The sequence below is a fragment of the Petaurus breviceps genome, unplaced genomic scaffold, assembly GCF_028583685.1.
Source record: "Petaurus breviceps papuanus isolate PSGF00001 unplaced genomic scaffold, PetGlider_PUasm1.0 90895, whole genome shotgun sequence".
Lineage (NCBI taxonomy): Eukaryota > Metazoa > Chordata > Mammalia > Diprotodontia > Petauridae > Petaurus > Petaurus breviceps.
Genome location: NW_027187372.1, coordinates 324070 through 344066, shown reverse-complemented (window position 1 = coordinate 344066; position 19997 = coordinate 324070). Strand labels below are relative to the sequence as shown.

At 37.1% G+C, this 19997-nt stretch overlaps 1 protein-coding gene across 1 annotated transcript in view; it reads right to left on the bottom strand.

Moving 5' to 3' along the window:
* Nucleotides 1–7540: 7540 nt before the first annotated feature.
* Nucleotides 7541–19997, bottom strand: part of XPR1 (xenotropic and polytropic retrovirus receptor 1) — a 230753-nt gene continuing 218296 nt past the window's right edge. The window contains exon 15 of the mRNA XM_069074363.1: nt 7541–13899. Coding sequence (XP_068930464.1) covers nt 13839–13899 — 61 coding nt within the window. The 3' untranslated portion in view covers nt 7541–13838. The remainder of the gene's footprint in view (nt 13900–19997) is intronic.

The following is a 19997-nucleotide window of genomic DNA, read 5'->3' as shown; positions in this document are numbered from 1 at the left end:
GAAGGTAGGGCAATTGGGGTTAAGTAACTTGCCCAAGGTCACACGTGAACATCATTTCAAAAAAATTAAATTGGATTTGTTTTTATTAGACCAGAAAGGACAATCATTTCTGAATCAGTTGTATGTGACTGACAGATCAACTAACTCATTATAACAACAAAGATAGAGGTCGACCCAGATCAGAAGGGTAAAGATGAGAAGGCACTGTCGTAATTGTCATAGCACCAACCTGACCTTGTCCAACAAGCTATTGATGCCAAACAATAAAAAAGAGGCAAAAAGACTGATCCTGATAGCAAACATTTCTCAATGTAAAGTCCCAATGACGAGGTCCAAAGACCCCAGACACCACCTCAGCTAACAAACCCTTGATCTCTTAGCCAAATAGACATGATAGTCAAGGGGAACGTGGGTTTGGAATACATTCTATCATTTGTAAAAGATTATGGAGGAGAATTTTGGAAAGTTATGAGCAGAACCACTTCACAAAATAGTTGAAGCCAGTAAAGGGGACAAGTCTATGATCAACTCAGCTTGAGACTCAGCTAAGACATCATCCCATGGGTACTTAGCGATGAAACCTAAAGGAAGACAGAAAATAGACATTGAGGAATAGATCTGTCGAGATTTTATAGTGATCGATTCTGTCAATAGCGATTATAAAACGATGCTTGAAATGTATGTGGTTTTAAGGTTTGAACGTGTTTTATAAAGTATCTCATTTGATACTCATTGCAACCGTATGAAGCAACTTTGGAATTACTAGCTTGCAGAAGAGTCACTAGGGATTAGTGAGGTTGTGAGTTAGGTAACAAAACCTAGAATAAAAGAGATTTTGAATCCAAGTTTCTGCTGATTCCAAGTATGGGATTTTTTTTTTCCTCTTGCACCTTTCCTTGACAATGGGGCTGCTACTTTTGGACTTTTTGACAGTTTGGTACATTAACTCAATGTGTTATGGAAGCAGAAAGGAGATAATTGAGATAATTAAGAGCTGCACCATTGTTGGAGGGACACAATTTTGAAAACATTGAATGACTTAATTTTTTAATTAACATTTTATGTTTATATAACCCAACTTTCCTCTGTATTCCTCCTTCATTTCTCTTTTCCAGGGTCCATCCCGTATAAACAAGAATTTTTTTTTTAAAGAAAAAAAGATGCGGCCTGGAGTCAGGAGGACCCGAGTTCGGTTCTGGCTTCAGACACTTAACACCCACACAAAAAAACTAGCCGCATAACCTTGGGCAAGTTACTTAACCCCAATTGCCCTCCAAAAGGCAAAAAAAAAAAAAAAAGATGAAGAAAATCAGCAAAATCATTCAACATATTTTAAAAATATGCCCAGTGTTCCTGTATCCATGGATCTTCCACCTCTACAGAGGACTAGGGGGAAATGTTTTCTTGTGTCTCTTTATTAGGGCCATGCGTGTTCTTTGCAGTTTTGCAAAGTTTATTTTCTATCATTTTGTGGTGGTGGTTCTTTCTGTTGTCATTGCTTTAGTTGGTGTATAATCTTCTTGGTTCTGCTTACTTCACTCTGCACCACTTTCATAACCTCTCTGTATTCATCATATTTTATTGTTTCTTATAGCATAATAATATTTCATTATATTCATGCACCAAAATTCGTTTGGTCATTCTTCAATCCATGAGCATCTATTTTGTTTCTAGTGCTGCTGTAATTTTTTTAGTGTAATATGGAGACTTTTTCTTTCTTGGTGACCTCCTTGGTCCATATGCTTTATTAGTGGAGTGTGACTTTCAAGATATTTCCAAAGGGGGGCAGACAAACATGACCACTTGTTGGGTGTGTTGTAGAACAGTGGTGTCAAACTCAAACAGAAAAGGGGGCCACTGAATCATACACAAGGATTCCTGCAGAAGCATACTGACTTAGAGAACCACATATAAATTACATCATTTATGTTTTTATTGTCATTTTTTATTTTGTTAAATAATTTTCAATTACATTTAATCTTGTTCAGGCTGCACTCAGGAGTATTGTAGGCCTGCTAGCTGCATATTTGATACCTATTGTAGGAGATTCTTGTTTAGGTATGGGTTGGACCATAAGGCTTGGAGGGTTCCTTTCAGTTCTTAGATTCTGTGAATCTCCCATACTTTTAAAGTCTTTTTACACGTTACACTACCCCCATTCCCAACCCTACCATTCATTCTTTGATCCAATGACATTGACCTCCTTGATAATCCATCTCCAATATACTGTTATCTCTCAGCCCTGGGCATTTTCTCTGACTTTTCTTCATGCCTGGAATGCTGTCCGTCATGTGCCTCCTGGCTTCCCTGGCCTTCTTCAAGTCCCAGTTAAAATACCACATTCTACAGGAAGCCTTTCTCAATTCCTTTTAATTCTAATGCCTTCTCTGTATTGATTATTTCTTTTTTATTTTGTATATAACTTGTTTGTACATATTTATTTGCATGTTATTTCACCCACTAGACTGTGAGCTCCTTGGGAGAAGGGACTGTCTTTTGCCTTTCTCTGTATTTCCAAAGTCTAGCACATAGTAGGTACTTTGCCAGTGAAATCCTGCTTAAATTTCCAATGAAATTTTCTAAGCCATGAATTAGAAATTTTTCTCCTCAAACATACTAGCAAACATACAATTTATTTAGAAGATTCTTTTCTGAACTTTTATTTTTACAGGGATGAACAAATGGTTGAACTTAATTTGATGCCAAAATGTCACTGAATGATATACTGCATAGACTTGTTTCCTAGGTGGGGACCTATCCTCAACTGGTAAAAGGTGTAAATTTTATACAGTTACAGCACACATAAATTCACTAATTGAGAAACTTGGGGAAACCTCTAAAATTAAATATGGGAAAGAACAATGAAATGTAGCCTTGTTGAAGATAACATAGGGTCAGCAATCATAACTTACTCTGGGACAAGCTTAGACATAAGATATGTCTTCTTTTTAACCTCTCAATAGGCCTGAACAACTTCAGATGAAAAAGAAATTCACAATTTCATCAGTGTCCCTCCTTGTCTCCTCAGAAAATTCGGGGCTTTGGAAATAATGAATGACTTCAAAAAACACTAAGTAATTGGAATGATCTCTTAATTCATTTAGGAGAACACATGAACAGCTAAGTTAATCAATCAGTAAGAATATAAGTTGGGTCATTTGATCTTGCCTTTTTCTTAAGCTTATGGTAACAAGAAACATTTTTAAAGCAATTTATCACCAAGCAATCCCTAAAGAACTTGAATTTATTTGAGATGACTAGGTGAAAAAATTAATGGGCTTCCTAGCATTAGCCCTGATTCTATAATAGACTGCAATGGACCTTGGAAAAAAACAATGAATAACTGCCCCTCTTTGCATCCTTATCCACAAAATTGGCATAATCCTACAAAATTTGTGGATCCTTATCTACAAAATGACCTATGAAACAAGCAGTTAATTAATATAACATGTAAGCTAATAAACATGGTGTATTTTGTAAATATCAAATTCTATAGGCATAGAAAATACAACTACTATTATTAGGTTGACTGTGGGGTAAATTTTTTTGCTGAAGCAACTTTCAAACAGTCTCAAGTATTGTAATCTGAATCAATGGAGGGAATGCCCACACCAAAGAAATCACAGGGCCTTGCATTATTATTACCATTAGGTCTCAGAGGTAATTTGTGACTCACATGTATTCAAAATACCTTTGACTTTAGCCTGAAAATATCATATGATCCTGTTTTAATAACACTTCAAAAACTTCCTAGGTTTATCCTTAAGGAAATATTGATAACATAGGCTTGTAGTATTAAAATAAAAGTGAAAGGACTTAGATGTCACGGTAGATGAAACATTTTTCCTTTGTTGTCTTCACTGCCCATATCTCTAGCTAGAGATACAAAGAACAGGAACGTGATGAAACGTATAAAAAACAACTTATGAGCCTATGAAACATAGTGAATTTATGGTCATAATAGGTAATTCCTATATGAACATACCTATTTGGTGATTTAAAATGGTAATAAATAATAGGGAGAAGTAAAATAGTAGAGTAGGGACACAAACTATAGCTGGTGTAAGTAATTTAACTATTGAAAACGAGGAAGGTTCTGTGCATGGCTCATGGTTCTATCTCATGGCTTTATAGTCAGATTTCAAATGGTGCCTGGTCAAGAAGGGAAAAGCATATCAAACTATCTGTTAAGATTAAATTAAAAAAAAAAAAACTTTTTCTTGCTTTCTCTTTCACAACGTGGTTAATGTGAAATGTTTTGTATGACTTCTTATGTATAATGGCCATTGTTCTCTTGCCTTCTCAATGGGTGGGGGATGGAGAGAACTGAAAATAAAAATGGAGAATTCATTTTTTTCCAGCTCCTCATTCTCTCTTATCCCATATGTCTAATGTTGACCCTTCAGTCATTCTGTCCACTCATCCAGACATCTCCCTAGCTCAGGCCCTCATCACGTCTTGCTTACACTGTTGTAATAGCTTACCAATTGGTCTCTTTGCTTGTTTCTCTGACCTGGAATTGGGATTGAGGATTGCTAGTTCTGGGAATTTTTTCAGGAAGTAATTATTAGATTCTATTTCCACTCTGTCCTCTAGTTCTAATAGACAGGGCAGTTTTCATTTTGATTCCTTGAAATAAAGTGTCTTGGTTTCTCCTCCTCCCCTCCTTTTCAGGGAGTTCATTGATTCTTAAATGACACCTCAGACTATTTTCCATCGTTTCCCTAATGATTTACTTTATTCCAATATTACGTCACAAAGGCATTGATTTTTATTCAGTCTATTTTAATTTTTGGGACATCTATTATTTGGGTAAGCTTTATCACTTTCTGTTCCAAGCTATTTATTGTTTTCCCATTTTTCTCCTCCAGAACCTTCTTTCCTTCCTCTCTTTTCTTTTTGAAGATTCAGTTTTTTTCCTTTTGAGTTACTCTCTTCTTTATCTTCTTCTAGTTTGGATTTTTGGTTATTTCTGGATCAGATAATTCTTTATAGTGATCGGGGTCTTCTGTTCACTTACATATTCAGTCTTAGTTCTAACTTGGGGCTTTGTGCTAGGGCCAGACCTTACCCCATCCTTTGCTTTTGGGTGGGGCATGATAAGCCCTTCTTGGCCTCAACCTGAGGCACCTGGATTCCTCTGTGGACTCCCACCTTTTGGGGAGAAGGTGGGGTGGGTGGTGTCTAAAATAAGAGTGCTGAAGGGTTTCAGGCTCCTTGTGGTTCAGAGCACTAGCTTTTCAGGTCCTTCTTTGGCATTTCAGGACAGAATGCTGTGGACCTCAGAGCTCCTTGAGCCTGGGCTGCACAAATCTGTATACTCTCTTGTGTGCACTGCTCTCAAAGTCCCCTCCCTCTGTGGGTTTCTGACCACCCTGGATTGACTTTCCTTCTCTTGCTGACTTTTGCAGGCTACAAATGTTCCTGGCTAATCTCAAGGGCCACCCTGGCTTTCATCTTGATTACCTGTGTTAGTTTTAGCACTTCTGGTGGTCCCCTTTCCTATTGCCCATTGCTTTCCAATGTTTTATCCATTTCTAGTTTGATTAAATCATTTGTTATGTCATTGGATGTTTTGATCATTATTTGATCTATTGGTATTTTTAGTTTTAGGGTTTTTTTTAGGGGGGGGGTTAGGGTTTTTTTTTTTTTTTTGTTAGAGTAGGAATATGGGAGCTAGTCCACTTGCCTCTGCTGAAGAAGCCATTTTAGGCAGAAGTGCCTGCTTCCAGTCTCTCGATTTCAAATCCATGCTCCACAAATAGTTAGCAAAGGGATTTTCCTAAATTCCATGTCTGATCATATCACTCTTCAACTCAAAAAAACTTCAGTGACTATTGCCTCTAGTATATTATTTCATTTTTATCTCATCCTTTTAAAATGATTTTTATAATGTACATAATTGATACAGCATTAGATATACATATATGTAACATATACATATATAATATATACATATATGTATATATAATTTACAACTAGGTAAATATGTGTGTGCTTTATATTCTTACTAACTCTAGGAATGTAAGCTCCAGATCTGTCCACATTTGGGACACATAAATCCCAAATGTGGATAACTCAATGCTATTATTCTCTACCTCCTATAAATGAGAATCAAAATCTTGTGTAATGAAAAAATTTTAATTCTGATAAAAATACCACAAGTAAAAGATTGGATTGGGAATAAGGGAGTGGGCTGGGAAGCAGGGGGTGCAAGGAAGGGGTTGTCGACTAGATACCAGCAGGTGAGGTCAGCTGTGTTAAATTATTACCACAATCACCACCTCCATCCCCTTCCCCAAGTTGGCTGCATTAGTTATAAGGATGCCAGGTAACTTTTTGGGACCAGTAATCAGAATTCTTCCTGAGTTACATGAAGCAGCTAGGAGGCAGATTGTGGAGTGGGATTGGGCAACTCTCACCATTATTCCCCCACCAAATAAGAGTACAGGAGATTACTGGGTAAATGCCCACATACGGGGGGGGGGGTGTAATCCTACCTTCTGTAATTATAAAGACCATTCGGCCTGTGACATTGAGATTCACGACAGAGGTCTAGCTAAAGGCATCAGAATTTGCTTTCTCTACTTCCCTTTGTCCCCTCGGTATCTGATTCTGGCACTCAGGTTAGGAGTTTCCTTCGATTCTGACTCATTATCAACACTCATTTCTGGCTTCAGATGCATCTTTCACCTAACAAATTAAGCACTCAGTTCTTGTGTCTTGCCCTTAGAGATCACAAGAGTTCTTTGGGATCCTAGGAGTCATCAGAAGAAATATTCCTCCTTTTCCTTTCCTTGGACTGTCACTCTCTATTTTCGGTCATACTGACTTCTCCTGGGGACTCCCAGGTGATTTAGCTGCCTTTGTTCTCATATAGGTAAATGATCATGGTCTGGACTGAGAGTGGGGTGATAAAGACCACTGTGATACTTGCAATGACTGCAGTGTTAGCTTTAGCTTGGAGGAGTCAGGGTTTTAGTGACCTGAAGGATTGGAGTGGATTAACAGTCATTCTGCTGTTTGGGGCACTGAAATCGGGATGCCTGTCATGGTGGCAATGGAATAAGTGCAAGTAAGAGTCTTCATACTTTTTGACCTAGAGAGGTAGAAGAGAGCCCAGGTGAAGCCAGACAGAGAGAGGATCTATCTTCCCCAGGGCATCCCCTGGCTCAGTATTGGAGATCTTGGAGTTGGGGAAGGGATAACTTGGTTGGACAGGGGGGTTGGGGAGGCTCAGGCCTGGCACCCAAGCCCCAGAAGCTGTAGGCTATGGTCCCTACAGTGGCAAAGGTCATTGGGAATGTGAGTCTACCCATTAGATTTTGAGGGGAAAAGGTTTTAAAATTTACTATTATATATATATATATATATATTTTTTTTTACAGAAGAGACTAAGAAAAAGCTTCAAAATCTTTTCCCCTTGAAATGTCTGCTCTATTCCCATATAGACTCAAGTGCAACCACATTCAAGAATTTAGGAAACACAGATAAAAAGCAACAGACACCACTCAACAGTGACAAAAGAGTCTGAAAACTGTTGGAAAACAAAGAGAGCTTATAATAATGGAAAAAAAAACAGTTTTGTAACCAATCACTTATTTTCTTTTAAAAACACATAACCACATTAACTTTTTGCTTTATACAACCATCTAGAAACTATGAAACAGTACCACATTGTGCATTTTAAACCTACTTTTCAAGAAGGGTACTCCACACTTCAACAGAATTCTATCCATTTGAGAAGGAAAAAGGAGACAGCTAATAGCGCAGTCACAGTTACAGCATGAGTCCAAGCAAGCGGCAATTCTTTGTCCTCACCATTTCCACTGATCCAAGAGTGGAGAGAAAGTGAGAAAGAGAAAGAAAAGGAGAGAAAGAAAGAAAGAAGCACCCACAGAGGACTAATCACATTTTATAGTTACTTTTGACAACTACAGTTTAGGGCTTCATAGAATAATCATCATTTAGACCAACACAGCATGGGAAGGGTGAAGTTTAGAAAGGTAAGAGTAGAGGGGGAGGGGCTCAAAGACAAATACATTTTTCACCTCATGCCCCTTCCAAATACTGTTCATTGACACAAACCTCTGTGCTAAATCGGAAAAGAGCAAGAAAGTAATTCATCACATAATGTGTTAAAAGCTGAGGTGCTTTGCTGTCCTTGCTAAAGGGCTCACAATTTACAAACTCAAAGGAATAAGAGTGTCACAATCTAGTTGTGTTCCTGGGAATTCCTATCGTCTTCCTCCTTACTCCCACCATGCTGGTATTGCTACTGGGCACAAGTGAAGGTTAGACCTTGGACTCCAAGGACAATGAGAAAGGAATATTATAACATCATCCTTGCCCTTCAAAGTCTACACCTTTCTAGTAGTGCTACAGTTCTCATTAAACTTGTGGTGGTGCAGGGGAAAGAGAATAGGAAGAACTAAGGTCGTATGGGTTATGTTACAGTCAAGTAACTGGTTTGAATGTATACAAGTTGTCTATATGATTACTAGACACACTGAGAGTCCAAGGCAAGCAGTAGATTATTTGATTGTCCTCATTAAATTGATGGCACCACAAAGCGGAACAAGATTGATTAAAAAAAAAAAAGCAATGATGAAACAAGTTTCAGCTTAAAGTTAGTATAATAATTCCTCTTATTTCAGGACAAATCCTCATTTTGCTCCTCATGCCTACAAAGGCAAATTGATTCTGGGGGGCTAGTACTCAAGAGAGAATTGCTTTCCTCCATACGAGAGTACTATCAAATCATTCAAGAATGGCAACCAATAAACGGGTATCCTCCTTCTAGTCAAATTTGTATTTTTTATAAGAACAAATAAAGGAAGGCTGGTGATATCATCCACATCAAGCTCTTCCAAAGTCAGTTATGTTTTTTCTTTCTTACTTTTATTAGCAGAGGGTGTATACGTGCTGGTTAAATACTGGGCTGTAACTCCCAAGTTAACATTGCTTATTTCCTCAAGCCCCCTATTTATATCTCCAAATTCTACACCCATCACCACAGTGATCCGACGTTACACTGAGATTTGTAATAAAATGCATAAAAAGTTGGGAGACTAAAATCAGTATATAGTCTAAAGCAGTTTCAAGACCAACTAGTGAAGATGTTGCTTGGTTAAAGGGTTTTCAGTAATTTTGAAGGTTTTATACTTCAATTTTTCTTTGCCTTAGCTAGCCACACCACACGTGCAATCAATAGCAGAAGTCTAGATCCTCTAGAGAGGAATAAGACAAGCTGATCTAAAGAAGAGTGAACCTGATTTTCTGTTCTCCCAACTTTAAAAAGGATATTTTAGTACCGTTGTTGATTTTGAGTGGAATGGCAATCTTCTAATGACATCAGTTTTGTGTAAAATTTTCAGAAGGAACAGTGATAACGGAGAAGAGCAAATGACTAACTTGAAAAGTGTTCACTTTTAGCATGGCAAGGTACCTGAATTGTTAAAATTCGAGGACGTAACGAAGTTTTAAAAAGCGTCGTGCCTTGGGTGGTAGCAATTTAGTTTTTTTCAGATTAGCAATGTTGTCTAACCAGAACTCATTTCCCTCAAATGAAGCATAACTGCAAGAGGGTGTTTCCAGGGAGTCTCAGGCTGGAAGCCTTCATGTGAAATACCTCTGGAATCAATTTATCCAAACAATGTGTATATATCAGATCCTGTGAAAGCATGGCCCTCATGGGAAGAAAAAAGGAGCTAAGTATATGAAGACCCTTTTTTAAATGAGTAACAAATTCTTTTCCTGCCAATAGTACAACTTTCCTGTTTTTATTTCGGCAGGGGCTAGTGAGAATGAGAAATTCTTTCAGTTGCTCACTTCTAATAGACATTTGTGCATAATGAACTCACTCTAAACAACTGACTATAGAGGAGAATAGAACAGGAAAATAAAGGTCCATTACTAATGTATGGACCACTGCAGGGGGGAAACCTAAAGCAAAACAGAAGCTAAAAACAAGCAGGTTCCTCGCTGTCCTACTTCTGTTATCAGGTTGATTATGTCTTTTGTTCTTGCTACTCACAGTGGATTTCTCTTCAACTGAAGTACAACAGATGGCCATGAGGGTTCACTTTTCTCTAGTCTTGCCTCACTTTATTTTGTCTGGTAAGAGGTAGAGAGATTTTTCCAGATGTTCTGATTGTCAGATAAGGGTGGGTGTAAGTAGCAAGTTACCTCAAAGGAGGAGATTGGAATTGTGACTTCAGAACTTTCTTTATATTAATGAGATTAAACAGACTCTGGAGCAAAAAAACCAAACAAACAACACTTCAATCACTAATCTTGGGGGCTGGGGTCTCTTGTAAGTGTACTGCTGGGGCTACTGGCTTCATCCTTTCAGGGGCTGTGCATTTTGATTATGTGAATTTGGTGACCAGAAGCTAAAAGGATCAAATGAGAATATGGAAGAGAAAATAGCAAAAGGGCAGACTGAGGAATGGGATTCTGACTTCTCCACATTCTTACAGAGAATCTTACTAATAGCAACTTCATCTTTGATCATTGTAAGGTATGAAACCATACATGAACTTATTTGTACATATAAAATAAATCATTTTTCTTAGCCTCCTAATCTGTTCCTGCATTATCAATTTTTCTATGTCACTCAACCATAAAAGTGAAAATAAATATTTTGAATTCTTGATAATTAAGGTATCTTAATTCCAGGACATTTTAATTGATTTTCCCAAAGCAAGAACAATACTAGATTCTCTAAACATGTGATCATATAAATTTTACCTGGGGTTGGGTTGTTTATCCTTTTAATATTTTCATTTTTTGGGTACATGACCAACTAATATGCATTTCCCTAAATAGATAATTTTTTTGTTGAGAGCTTCAGGTAAAACTCTCTGATAAAATCACAAAATGGGGACCAGCAATGGGCAGAATTTCTTGGCTTGGCATTTGGAGCAAGGAATCTGAGAAATTCCAATCACTTGTTACAAGTTGTAATATGTTACTTGAGAGAATAGCACAGTCTATACTTTTTCTTATTAAGAGGAAAAAATAAATTTAAATTCACATTGTTTTATCAAGATAATTATGAGAAAAAGTTCTTTGCTCCCTTTATACTTTTAATAGGAACACAAAATACTAAATTTAAACAAACATTCCATATCTAACATGGTAGGCAAGTCTTTTTATTCTAAAATAGATTCTGCTATCTGGACAAATGTGTCCCTGATAATTAAAATTTAAATATTTTTATCACCTAAGAGAAATAATCCTGATTGGGGCTACGGTTCTAAAATTTGAAGAAAGGCCAAATTGGCAGTGGGATATACTGAGAGAAAAACAAACCAGCCATAGGATTCCTAGATGCTGTAGGCCAATTGCAAGGTTTTTGGTAATGCATTTTACAGAACTCTGAAAGGAGAATGGATATAAGCTTCATTTTAAACTGATTCTGAATACACAGAGTACTATTTATTCCATCTGTACAGAAAATAACCAACCAATAAACTTATATTAATAACTCAATCAATAGTAACCAGCATTTCTTGGCAGACCAGTAGCATCTTCCTATGGCTCTCTAGTATGAACCAATATAGCCTGTTAAGTCCTAGTATGAACACTAAAACCCTTAATCTACCAGGAGCCACTAAGTTGCTACCACTGATTACTTAAAAAGACTCGGTTCTAAAAACTAAAATGAAAGGAAACCAGTAATTAAAATGCTTTTTCCCCATTTGTCTGGCAAAGAAGAATATTTGGCAAAACACAAAAAGGAATAAAAGCCACAAAGTAAGGTAATGATAAAAATTTTTTTTTTCTAGATTTAGAGTATGAACAAGTGTAGGGAAGACTATCCACATTATATTAAACAGAAAAAAAGGAGCTCTTTTTAAAAAGGACTATTTTTCACATACTCCTTGACACAACAGTATTAATAGTAACTTCTTTATGTGATCCACCTGTATGATCATATTTTGGATACATGGCAGAAGTACTAACAAAGAGGCCATATTACAGATACAGTAGCCATGTTCTTGAAAGCCTGAATTAGTGATTACAGCTGCCTCTATTCATTTGTGCCTTAGTCTAAAATTAAGGCTGAAAACAACAGAAGTACTTTACTTCAATGCAGTTACTGGTGTTGACTATGTACAGCAAGGCTAGCCAGGAAAAGGATAGTCAATAGCTAACTATTTATGTTCAATGTGACTTCTGCCAATTAATCCAACAAGAGTTGAGACGGACACTTTAAAACCTTGATTTGGATCTTAGAACTATAGAAAACACACTTCAGTTTACATTGGTACTATTTCTGCTATTTTTTGGTAGACAATGAAGGTTGGTCTCTTACCTCCAAATAATCCATGGTTTTTTTTTTAAAAAAGATCAAATTATCAATCAAAGTTTTAGGACTTATTTTGGTGGGTAAGGGAAAATGTAACAGGAGATATAACAGGATAAAGATTAAGTAAAAATAACACAGGCAGTGTGTGTGAATCATGACTGAATAAAGGAACTTTCCTTTAAATGGCAGACTTAACAAACTGAAAAGTGTATTCCCTCCCTATGGAAGTACATGAGATCCAATGATCAATCATCTTTTATAACCTCTGGAATGAATGGCTACAAAGGCCTCGTGTGGCCAATGCAATATGAAAGATAAAGGTTAATTTGTTCTATGTGCTCAGGAAGATTGACCCCTCCCAGTCAGATTCCTTTGTTCAGAATCTGGTGGAAGTAAAAGAAACCTTTAGAACCTCCCTATCTGATGAGGGTGTAGAGTCTCTGAAACAGCCTAGTCTCCTAATCCAAACTCTGAGATAGTAAGGATCATGCTACAACTATTCTAAACTCCAAAGCTATGTTATGATAGAAAATCTGGCTACTTTTGCAGTTGAGTATGGAGTATGGATAGATCTATTCCATCTCTCTCTATTTTTTTTTAAATTCTCAGAATCTTTTTCACAATTTTCACTGAAAAGTGTGAAAATGTGAGGATGACCTGTCATGAGAGACATGTTCAGGTTTCCAAAGCAGCAGCAACTAAAAAAATCAGAAACAGAAACAGAAACTTTGGTTTAAAATTAAGAAAGAAAGAAATTGTCAAACTAGTACAAGTTGTCTCATGAAAGAGGCATTGCAGGATGGAACCCTTATGAAAGACATGCAAGGATAGATTCCCCATACCTTCTTTTACTGTCATTACCTTCATTGCACAGGACACAAGATTGTTCTCTTATGGTTAAGTATTATAAATAATGAGAAAATTATATATAACAAATACATCCTATTTCCCAGTCCCCCCCCCCCAAAATAAGAAAAGTTTACATCAAATTAAAAAGTAGCTTCATGAATGAAGGTACTGCTCTAAGTGCACTTTCCCTGCAAGTGCAGCCAGTGCCGTTGCGCTGGATATGAAGGAAAGAAAAAAAAAATTCTCAAACAAATTTAAAAACCAATGTCCGGTTTTAACCAGTCAAAACCGGGCCAAGCAGAAGCCGAGTAAACTCGGTACTGTCCCACTGTTGGGTCCTTGCTGCGTCTGTTCTTCATCCAAATAGTTTTCTATGTCCTTGTGATTGTAAACAATCCTTAAGATAACTTGTGTTTTTTTTTCCTTAAAATGTCCTCTGATTGGCAAAATGAAGTAAATATTTATTTTAAAAGTAGAAAATTAAAATAAAACCAGAAGAAAAGAAAAGAAACACAGTGAGCTTGTTTGGAGTCCATAGGATCCGATCCAGAAGAGCTCGGAAAGTGTGTTAAATGTCTTCTCCTGTTTTTAGCTGGAAAGGTACCAGAGGCTGAGTTGGTCAAGGAAAGGGTTGTTGAATAGGGGGAATAAAGGATGTAGATTTAGACTCAATTCATGTGTTAGCTTCATCATCTGTGTCGTCTATCAATACTTTAGTATCACGAGACTTGGATCTGGGAATAAGAAAAGAAGAAAATTGCAAAACTCAGTTATTAAACATATAAGTATATCAAGGATGTCCAGTACTTTCTAAAATATACTGTTTAGACATCTATATACTAATATTAGAACTTCTCACTATATGCACTCTCTCATCAGGTCCTATGGGTTCAATTATTATCTCTACAAAGATAACTCCCACATCTATATCCAGCTCAAGTACCTCTCCTGAGCTCCAGCTGTGAATCATCAACTGCCTAGTGGACATTTCAAACAGGATGTCTAATGGGTTAAATATGTCCTTCCCTCCAGGCCCACCCCTCTTCCTCCGCTGTTTTTTTTTTTTTTTTTAAGCAATTGGGGTTAAGTAACTTGCTCAAGGTTACACGGCCAGTTATTTCTGGGTGTGGTGCTAAGTGTCTGAGCCCGGATTTGATGCCAGGTCATCCCAACTCTGGGGCCAGTTCTCTTACTCACTGAGCCACCTGGCCGCCCCCTCTTCCTCCGTTTTTATAGAAAGCAATAACACCGTACTAGTCAGCTGGTGTTCGCAACTTGTCGCCCTTGACCTTTCCTACTTTCTTACTCAGCACATCCATTTAGCTCTCAAGTTTCGACAATTCTGTATCAAAACAGCTGTGATATCTCTCTATGTGTCATCTAGATCATCTCTGTAACATCTCTTAAAGTCCTTATTACTTCTTGCCTTTAATTTTAAAGTGTTTATTTTAAAAAGTTACCTATTTTTCATTCAGCAAAAGTTAATTTTTCTTGCCCTCCTACAACTTAGAAAGATAAACCCCCCTTTATAAACATGCATATTCAAACGAAGCAAACTTCCACCAAAACTACATCTCCATCTGCCCCAAGTCCTTTGTAGCAGGAGCTGGGAGGCACGTTTCATCATCAGTCCTCTTGAACTGGGATGGTCATTACACCGCTCAGAGTTCCTAAGTCTTTCAAAGTTGTTTGTCTTTACAATATTGCCTCATTGTAGAAATTGTTTTCCTGGTTCTATTTACTTTACTCTGCATCAGGTCATACAAATCTTCCCAGGTTTCTCTGAAACCATACCATTCATAATTTCTTACAGCATTAGTATTATCTGATCACATTTGATTGCCATAACTTCAGACGTGCCTTAATTGATGGGTACCTCCTCAGATTTCCTTTCTTTGCCACCTTGTAATGAGCTATGAATATATTTTTTAATATCCTTAAGAGTCTGTTTTGCTTAGGACTAATTCATCCCTCACTCAACCTTTTCTCTAATTCTTCCTTCTCCCCTTTCCCTCTTACTTTCAAGTTCTGAGTGAAATGTATTTACATACCCAACTGTTTGTGTGTATTCTTCTTTCATTTTAAAAGTTCAGATGAAAGTGAGATTCAACTGTAATACACTCACATCCTCTTCCTTGTTTGTATTGATGTCTACTTGTGTACCCCAAGTATGTGAGATGATTTCCCTTAATCTTCCTTCTCATCCCCTTAATCCCCAACATATTCATCTCACCCTCTTTTCATTCTTCTCTCAAGATCATCAAGACAAAAACAGAACCAACCATTCCTAGGTTTTGTCTAATTCGATGCCCTCTACAGCCTCTGAGGATGAGAAGGTTCAGAGAAGATGATAATACCATCTCCCCATATTTGAATGTGAGCACTTTATCTTTGTTGAGTTTCTTATGATTGCCAGTGCTTGGACACAGCTCTGGTCTTTGCATCAGGAATTCTTGGAAGTCCTTTATTTCATTAAAGATCCATTTTTTTCTCTTGTAGGATTTCACTAAGTTTTGCTAGGTAAATTTTTCTTCACTGTAAGTCCATATTCTTTGTCTTCTAGAATACTGTATTCCAAGTTTTCTGCTTTCTAGTGGTGGCTAGTAAATTGTGTGTGATTGCAGCTCCTTGGTACTTGAATTCCTTCTTTATGGCTGTTTGCAGTATTTTTTCTTTGACCTGGATTTTGTCTATGATGTTCTTGGGAGTAATTTTTCTTTTCAGTAGTTTAGGGGTGGATTCTTTATATTTCCACTTTGCCCAAATAAAATTCCCTATTCTACAGGAAGCCTTCCCTAATCCCCTCAATTCCAGTGTTTTCCCTCTTTTAATTATTTTTTATTTTATCCTGTACATAGCTTTGTATATATTTGTTTACATGTTGTCTTCCCCCCTCCCCCATTAGAGTGGGCAGAGATTGTCTTCTGCCTCTTTTCGTATCCCCAGCACTTAGCACAGTGGTGGGCACACTGTACACTTAGTACATGTTTGCTGAACTGAATTTTTCTAAAAGACCTAGACCATTTTCTTTTAAGATTTTTCGAAATGATATCTAGCTTTTATTTTTGGTCATGATGTTCACTAATTCTTCATTTTTTCCCCCTGATCTGTTTTTCCAGGTCAGTTGTTTCAGCTAGGAAATACTTTATATTTTCTTTCTATTTTTTTTTCAGTCTTTCCACTGTAAATATTTTTTTGTTGCTTCATAGAGTCATTGACTTCTATTTGACCCATTCTAATTTTCAAGAATTTTCTTGTTTGGGCAAGGTTTTGTATTTCTTGTGTCAAACTGTTAATTCCCTTTCCAATTCTTTCTTCCTTAGCTCACATTTCTTTCTAATTTTTTCTCCTCTAAGTATTCTAATTTCATTGATTAAAACATTTTGAACACTTTAAAAAACAATAAGGAAAAGGACCAAAATAAAAAAAATATTTACAGCAGCTCTTTTGTGGTGGCAAAGAACTGGAAATTGAGGGGATGCCCATCAACTGGGGAATGGCTAAACAAATAGTGGTATATGATTGTGGTGCAAGACTCCTGTCCTATAAGAAATGATGAGCTGATTAATTTTCAAAAAACATGGAAAGACATGCATGAAATAATGAAGACTGACATGAGCAAAATGAAGAGAATGTTGTACACAGTAACAGTGATGTTGTTCTAAGAACAACTCTAAACAATCAAATCATTTTGAGTATTATAAATACTCAAAAATCAACTACAAAGGACCTATGAAGAAAGATGCTATACACATTTAGATAAAGAACTGATAAATATGAGGATGTATAGTATGATTTTACATATATATACATATTTGTGTCTAATGGTACCCTTCTCTAGGGTTGGGGAGGGGAAGGAAAGAAGGGAGAAAGAGTACACAACAGAGAACAAAAGAAAACTTAGAAGGAAGCAGAGAAAAGCAGGGTAGCTTTGAAAATATGTAGTATTTATTCCATAGTTTTTAAAAATAAACAATGTGAAGTGGAAATTCTGGTTTTATGTTAAATCCTCTTTTTATGTTCTGCTATGTGCATGAAAATGATTTTTTTTTGTTTTTTTTTGTATTTAAGTTCAAAGTGAATAAATTTTTTTTTAAGAAGACTTACATGAACTGATGCAAAGTGAAATAAGAAGAACCAGGAGAATATTGTACACAGCAACAGCAATATCATACTATGATCAACTGTGAATGACTTAGCAATTCTGAGCAATCCAATGATCTAAGACAACTGCTAAGGACTTGTGACAAAAAATGCTATCCACCTCCAGAGAAAGAACTGATGGATTCTGAATGTGCACTGAAGCATGCTTTTTAAAACTTTCTTTTCTTTGGTCTGTGTTTTCTTTCACAATAGAACTAATATGGAAATGTTTTGCATGACCGCACATGTATAACATGTATCAAATCACTTGCCTTTTCAATAAGGAGTGAGGGGAGTAAGGGAGAGAGAGAGAATATGGAATTCAAAATTTTATAAAGCAGATGTTAAAAACTGTTTTTACATGTAAGTGGGGAAAATATTAAATAAATATAGCAAGATTTTTTGCTGTTGTTGATCATTCTAGCCTTCTTCCTGATTTTGGACTTGGAAAGGTCTGTGATAGTCCTGTTACTGCTCTCTTGGGACACTAAGTATTGAATTATTCCAGGATTTCAGGGACTACTCAGGCTGGATATCTTTTTTTATTTTTGTTTAGTATTTTATTTTTCTCCAATTACACGTAAAAAATAATTTTTAACTTTTGTTTTCAAAACTTTGAGTTCCAAATTCTCTCCCTTCTTCCCTTCCCCACCCCCTTTATTGACAAGGCAAGCAATTCAATATAGATTATGCAAGTGTAGTCACACAAAACATATTTTCACATTAGTCATGTTTTAAAAGAAAACAAAGACAAAAAAACCTCAAGAAAATTAAATAAAGTTAAAAAAATATGCTTCAATCTGTATTCAGATGCCATCAGTTCTTTCTCTGGGGATAGATAGCATTTTTCACCATAAGTCCTTCAGAGTTGTCTTGGATCATTGTTTTGCTGAAAACAGCTAAAATAATTCACAGATGATCATCTTACAATATTTATGTTACTTTGTCTTGCCGCTGGACCCAGAGGCTCCGGAGGAGAGAGGGAGGCTGGTGACTCTGCACAGCTGTGCCTCACTTAAATCCAATTCACTTTCATGTCATGGCATCACCTTCCCTGATGTCACGGTCCTCTTAAAGAAGGAAGGACAAACAACAGCAACAACAACACTCTGTACGTGGTACACGTCACTTTGCAACAGCTTCTGTAAGTCTTTCCAGGTCTTTTTGAGAGCATCCTGCTCATCATTTCTTATAGCACAATAATATTTCATCACAATCACATGCCACAATTTGGTCAGTCGTTTCCCAATTGATGGGCATCTCCTCAATTTCCAATTCTCTGCCACCAAGAAAGGGCTGCTATAAATATTTCCCTATCTATAGGTCCTTTTCTCCTTTGTTTTTTATTTCTTTTGGGATACAGACCTAATAGTGGTATTGCTAAGTCAAAGGGCATGTATGATTTCATAGCCTTTGGGCAAAGTTCCAAATTGTTTTACAGAATGTTTACAGAATCAGGCCACAAAACTCCACCAATAGTGCATTGATGTCTCATCCCCCCCATTGCCTCCAACTTCTGTCATTTTCCTTTTCTTTCCTATTAGCCAGTCTAAGAGGTATGATGTAGTACCTCAGAATTGTTTTAATTTGCATTTCTCCAATAATGATTTAGAGCATTTTTTCATATGACTGATTACTTCATCTGAAAACTCTTCATATCTTTTGATCATTTATCAACTGGGCAATGGCTCTTCTTTTTATAAATTTGCCTCAGTTCTCTATATGTTTGAGAAATGAGGGCTTTTTATCAGAGAAACTTGCTTCAAAATTTTTTTCACAGTTATAAGTGCTAACTGTATTTCCCTCCATTCTATGCCCCATTTGTTCTATTCTCTCTTCTTTCACGTTGTCCCTCCTCAAAAGTGTTTTGCTTCTATCTCCTCCCCCAATCTCTCCTCCCTTCTATCACTTCCCCTTCTCTTATCCCTTTCCCCTCCTTTCCTGAAGGGTAAGATAGGTTTCTATGCCCAAATGAGTATGTTATTCCCTCTTTGAACTAATTCTAATGAGAGTAAGGTTCACTACTTCCCTTCACTCCCCCATCTCCCCCCCCCCACTGTAAAAGCTTTTCCTTGCCTCTTTTATATGAGATAATTTGTCCCATTCTACCTTTCCCTCTCTCCCAGTGTATTCCCTTCTCACCCCTTAATTTTATTTTTTAAGATATCATCCCTTCATATTCAACTCATACTTGTGTCAGGCTGGAGATCTGTGGAGGCTTGGAGCTTTCAGTGCTCCCAAGCAGTATGATCTAAGGCAAGTCAGATCTGAGCTCTACAAATTCCCGACCTGGGTTTATCTCTGAGCAATAACAGACTGGTGCTGGACTCAAGAAATCATCAGTAAGATGGGAAAGTCTGCTGGTTCAGAATGACAGAACTGAAAAGCTTCACTTAGGTCTGTGATTCCTGTCCTGGTTATTTCTCTGAAGGCTGCCTACTGAGCTAGAAGCTTGAACTGAGACCTGCTCTGCTTCTGCTTGCTTTTAGACATGCTCCTTTGTTTTCAGTACAGTGCTCGAAGGACATCCACCACTTCCTACCCCTTTGCATACATCCCCACTTCAGGCCATCTGGGATTTGTGACCAGAACCAAACTGAACAGTGGCTGACAAGGTTTTTAGTTGGCACCTGTTCCTGGTGCCCTGGCATGGGCACATGTCCCATGGGACACAGCCTTTTTATTCATG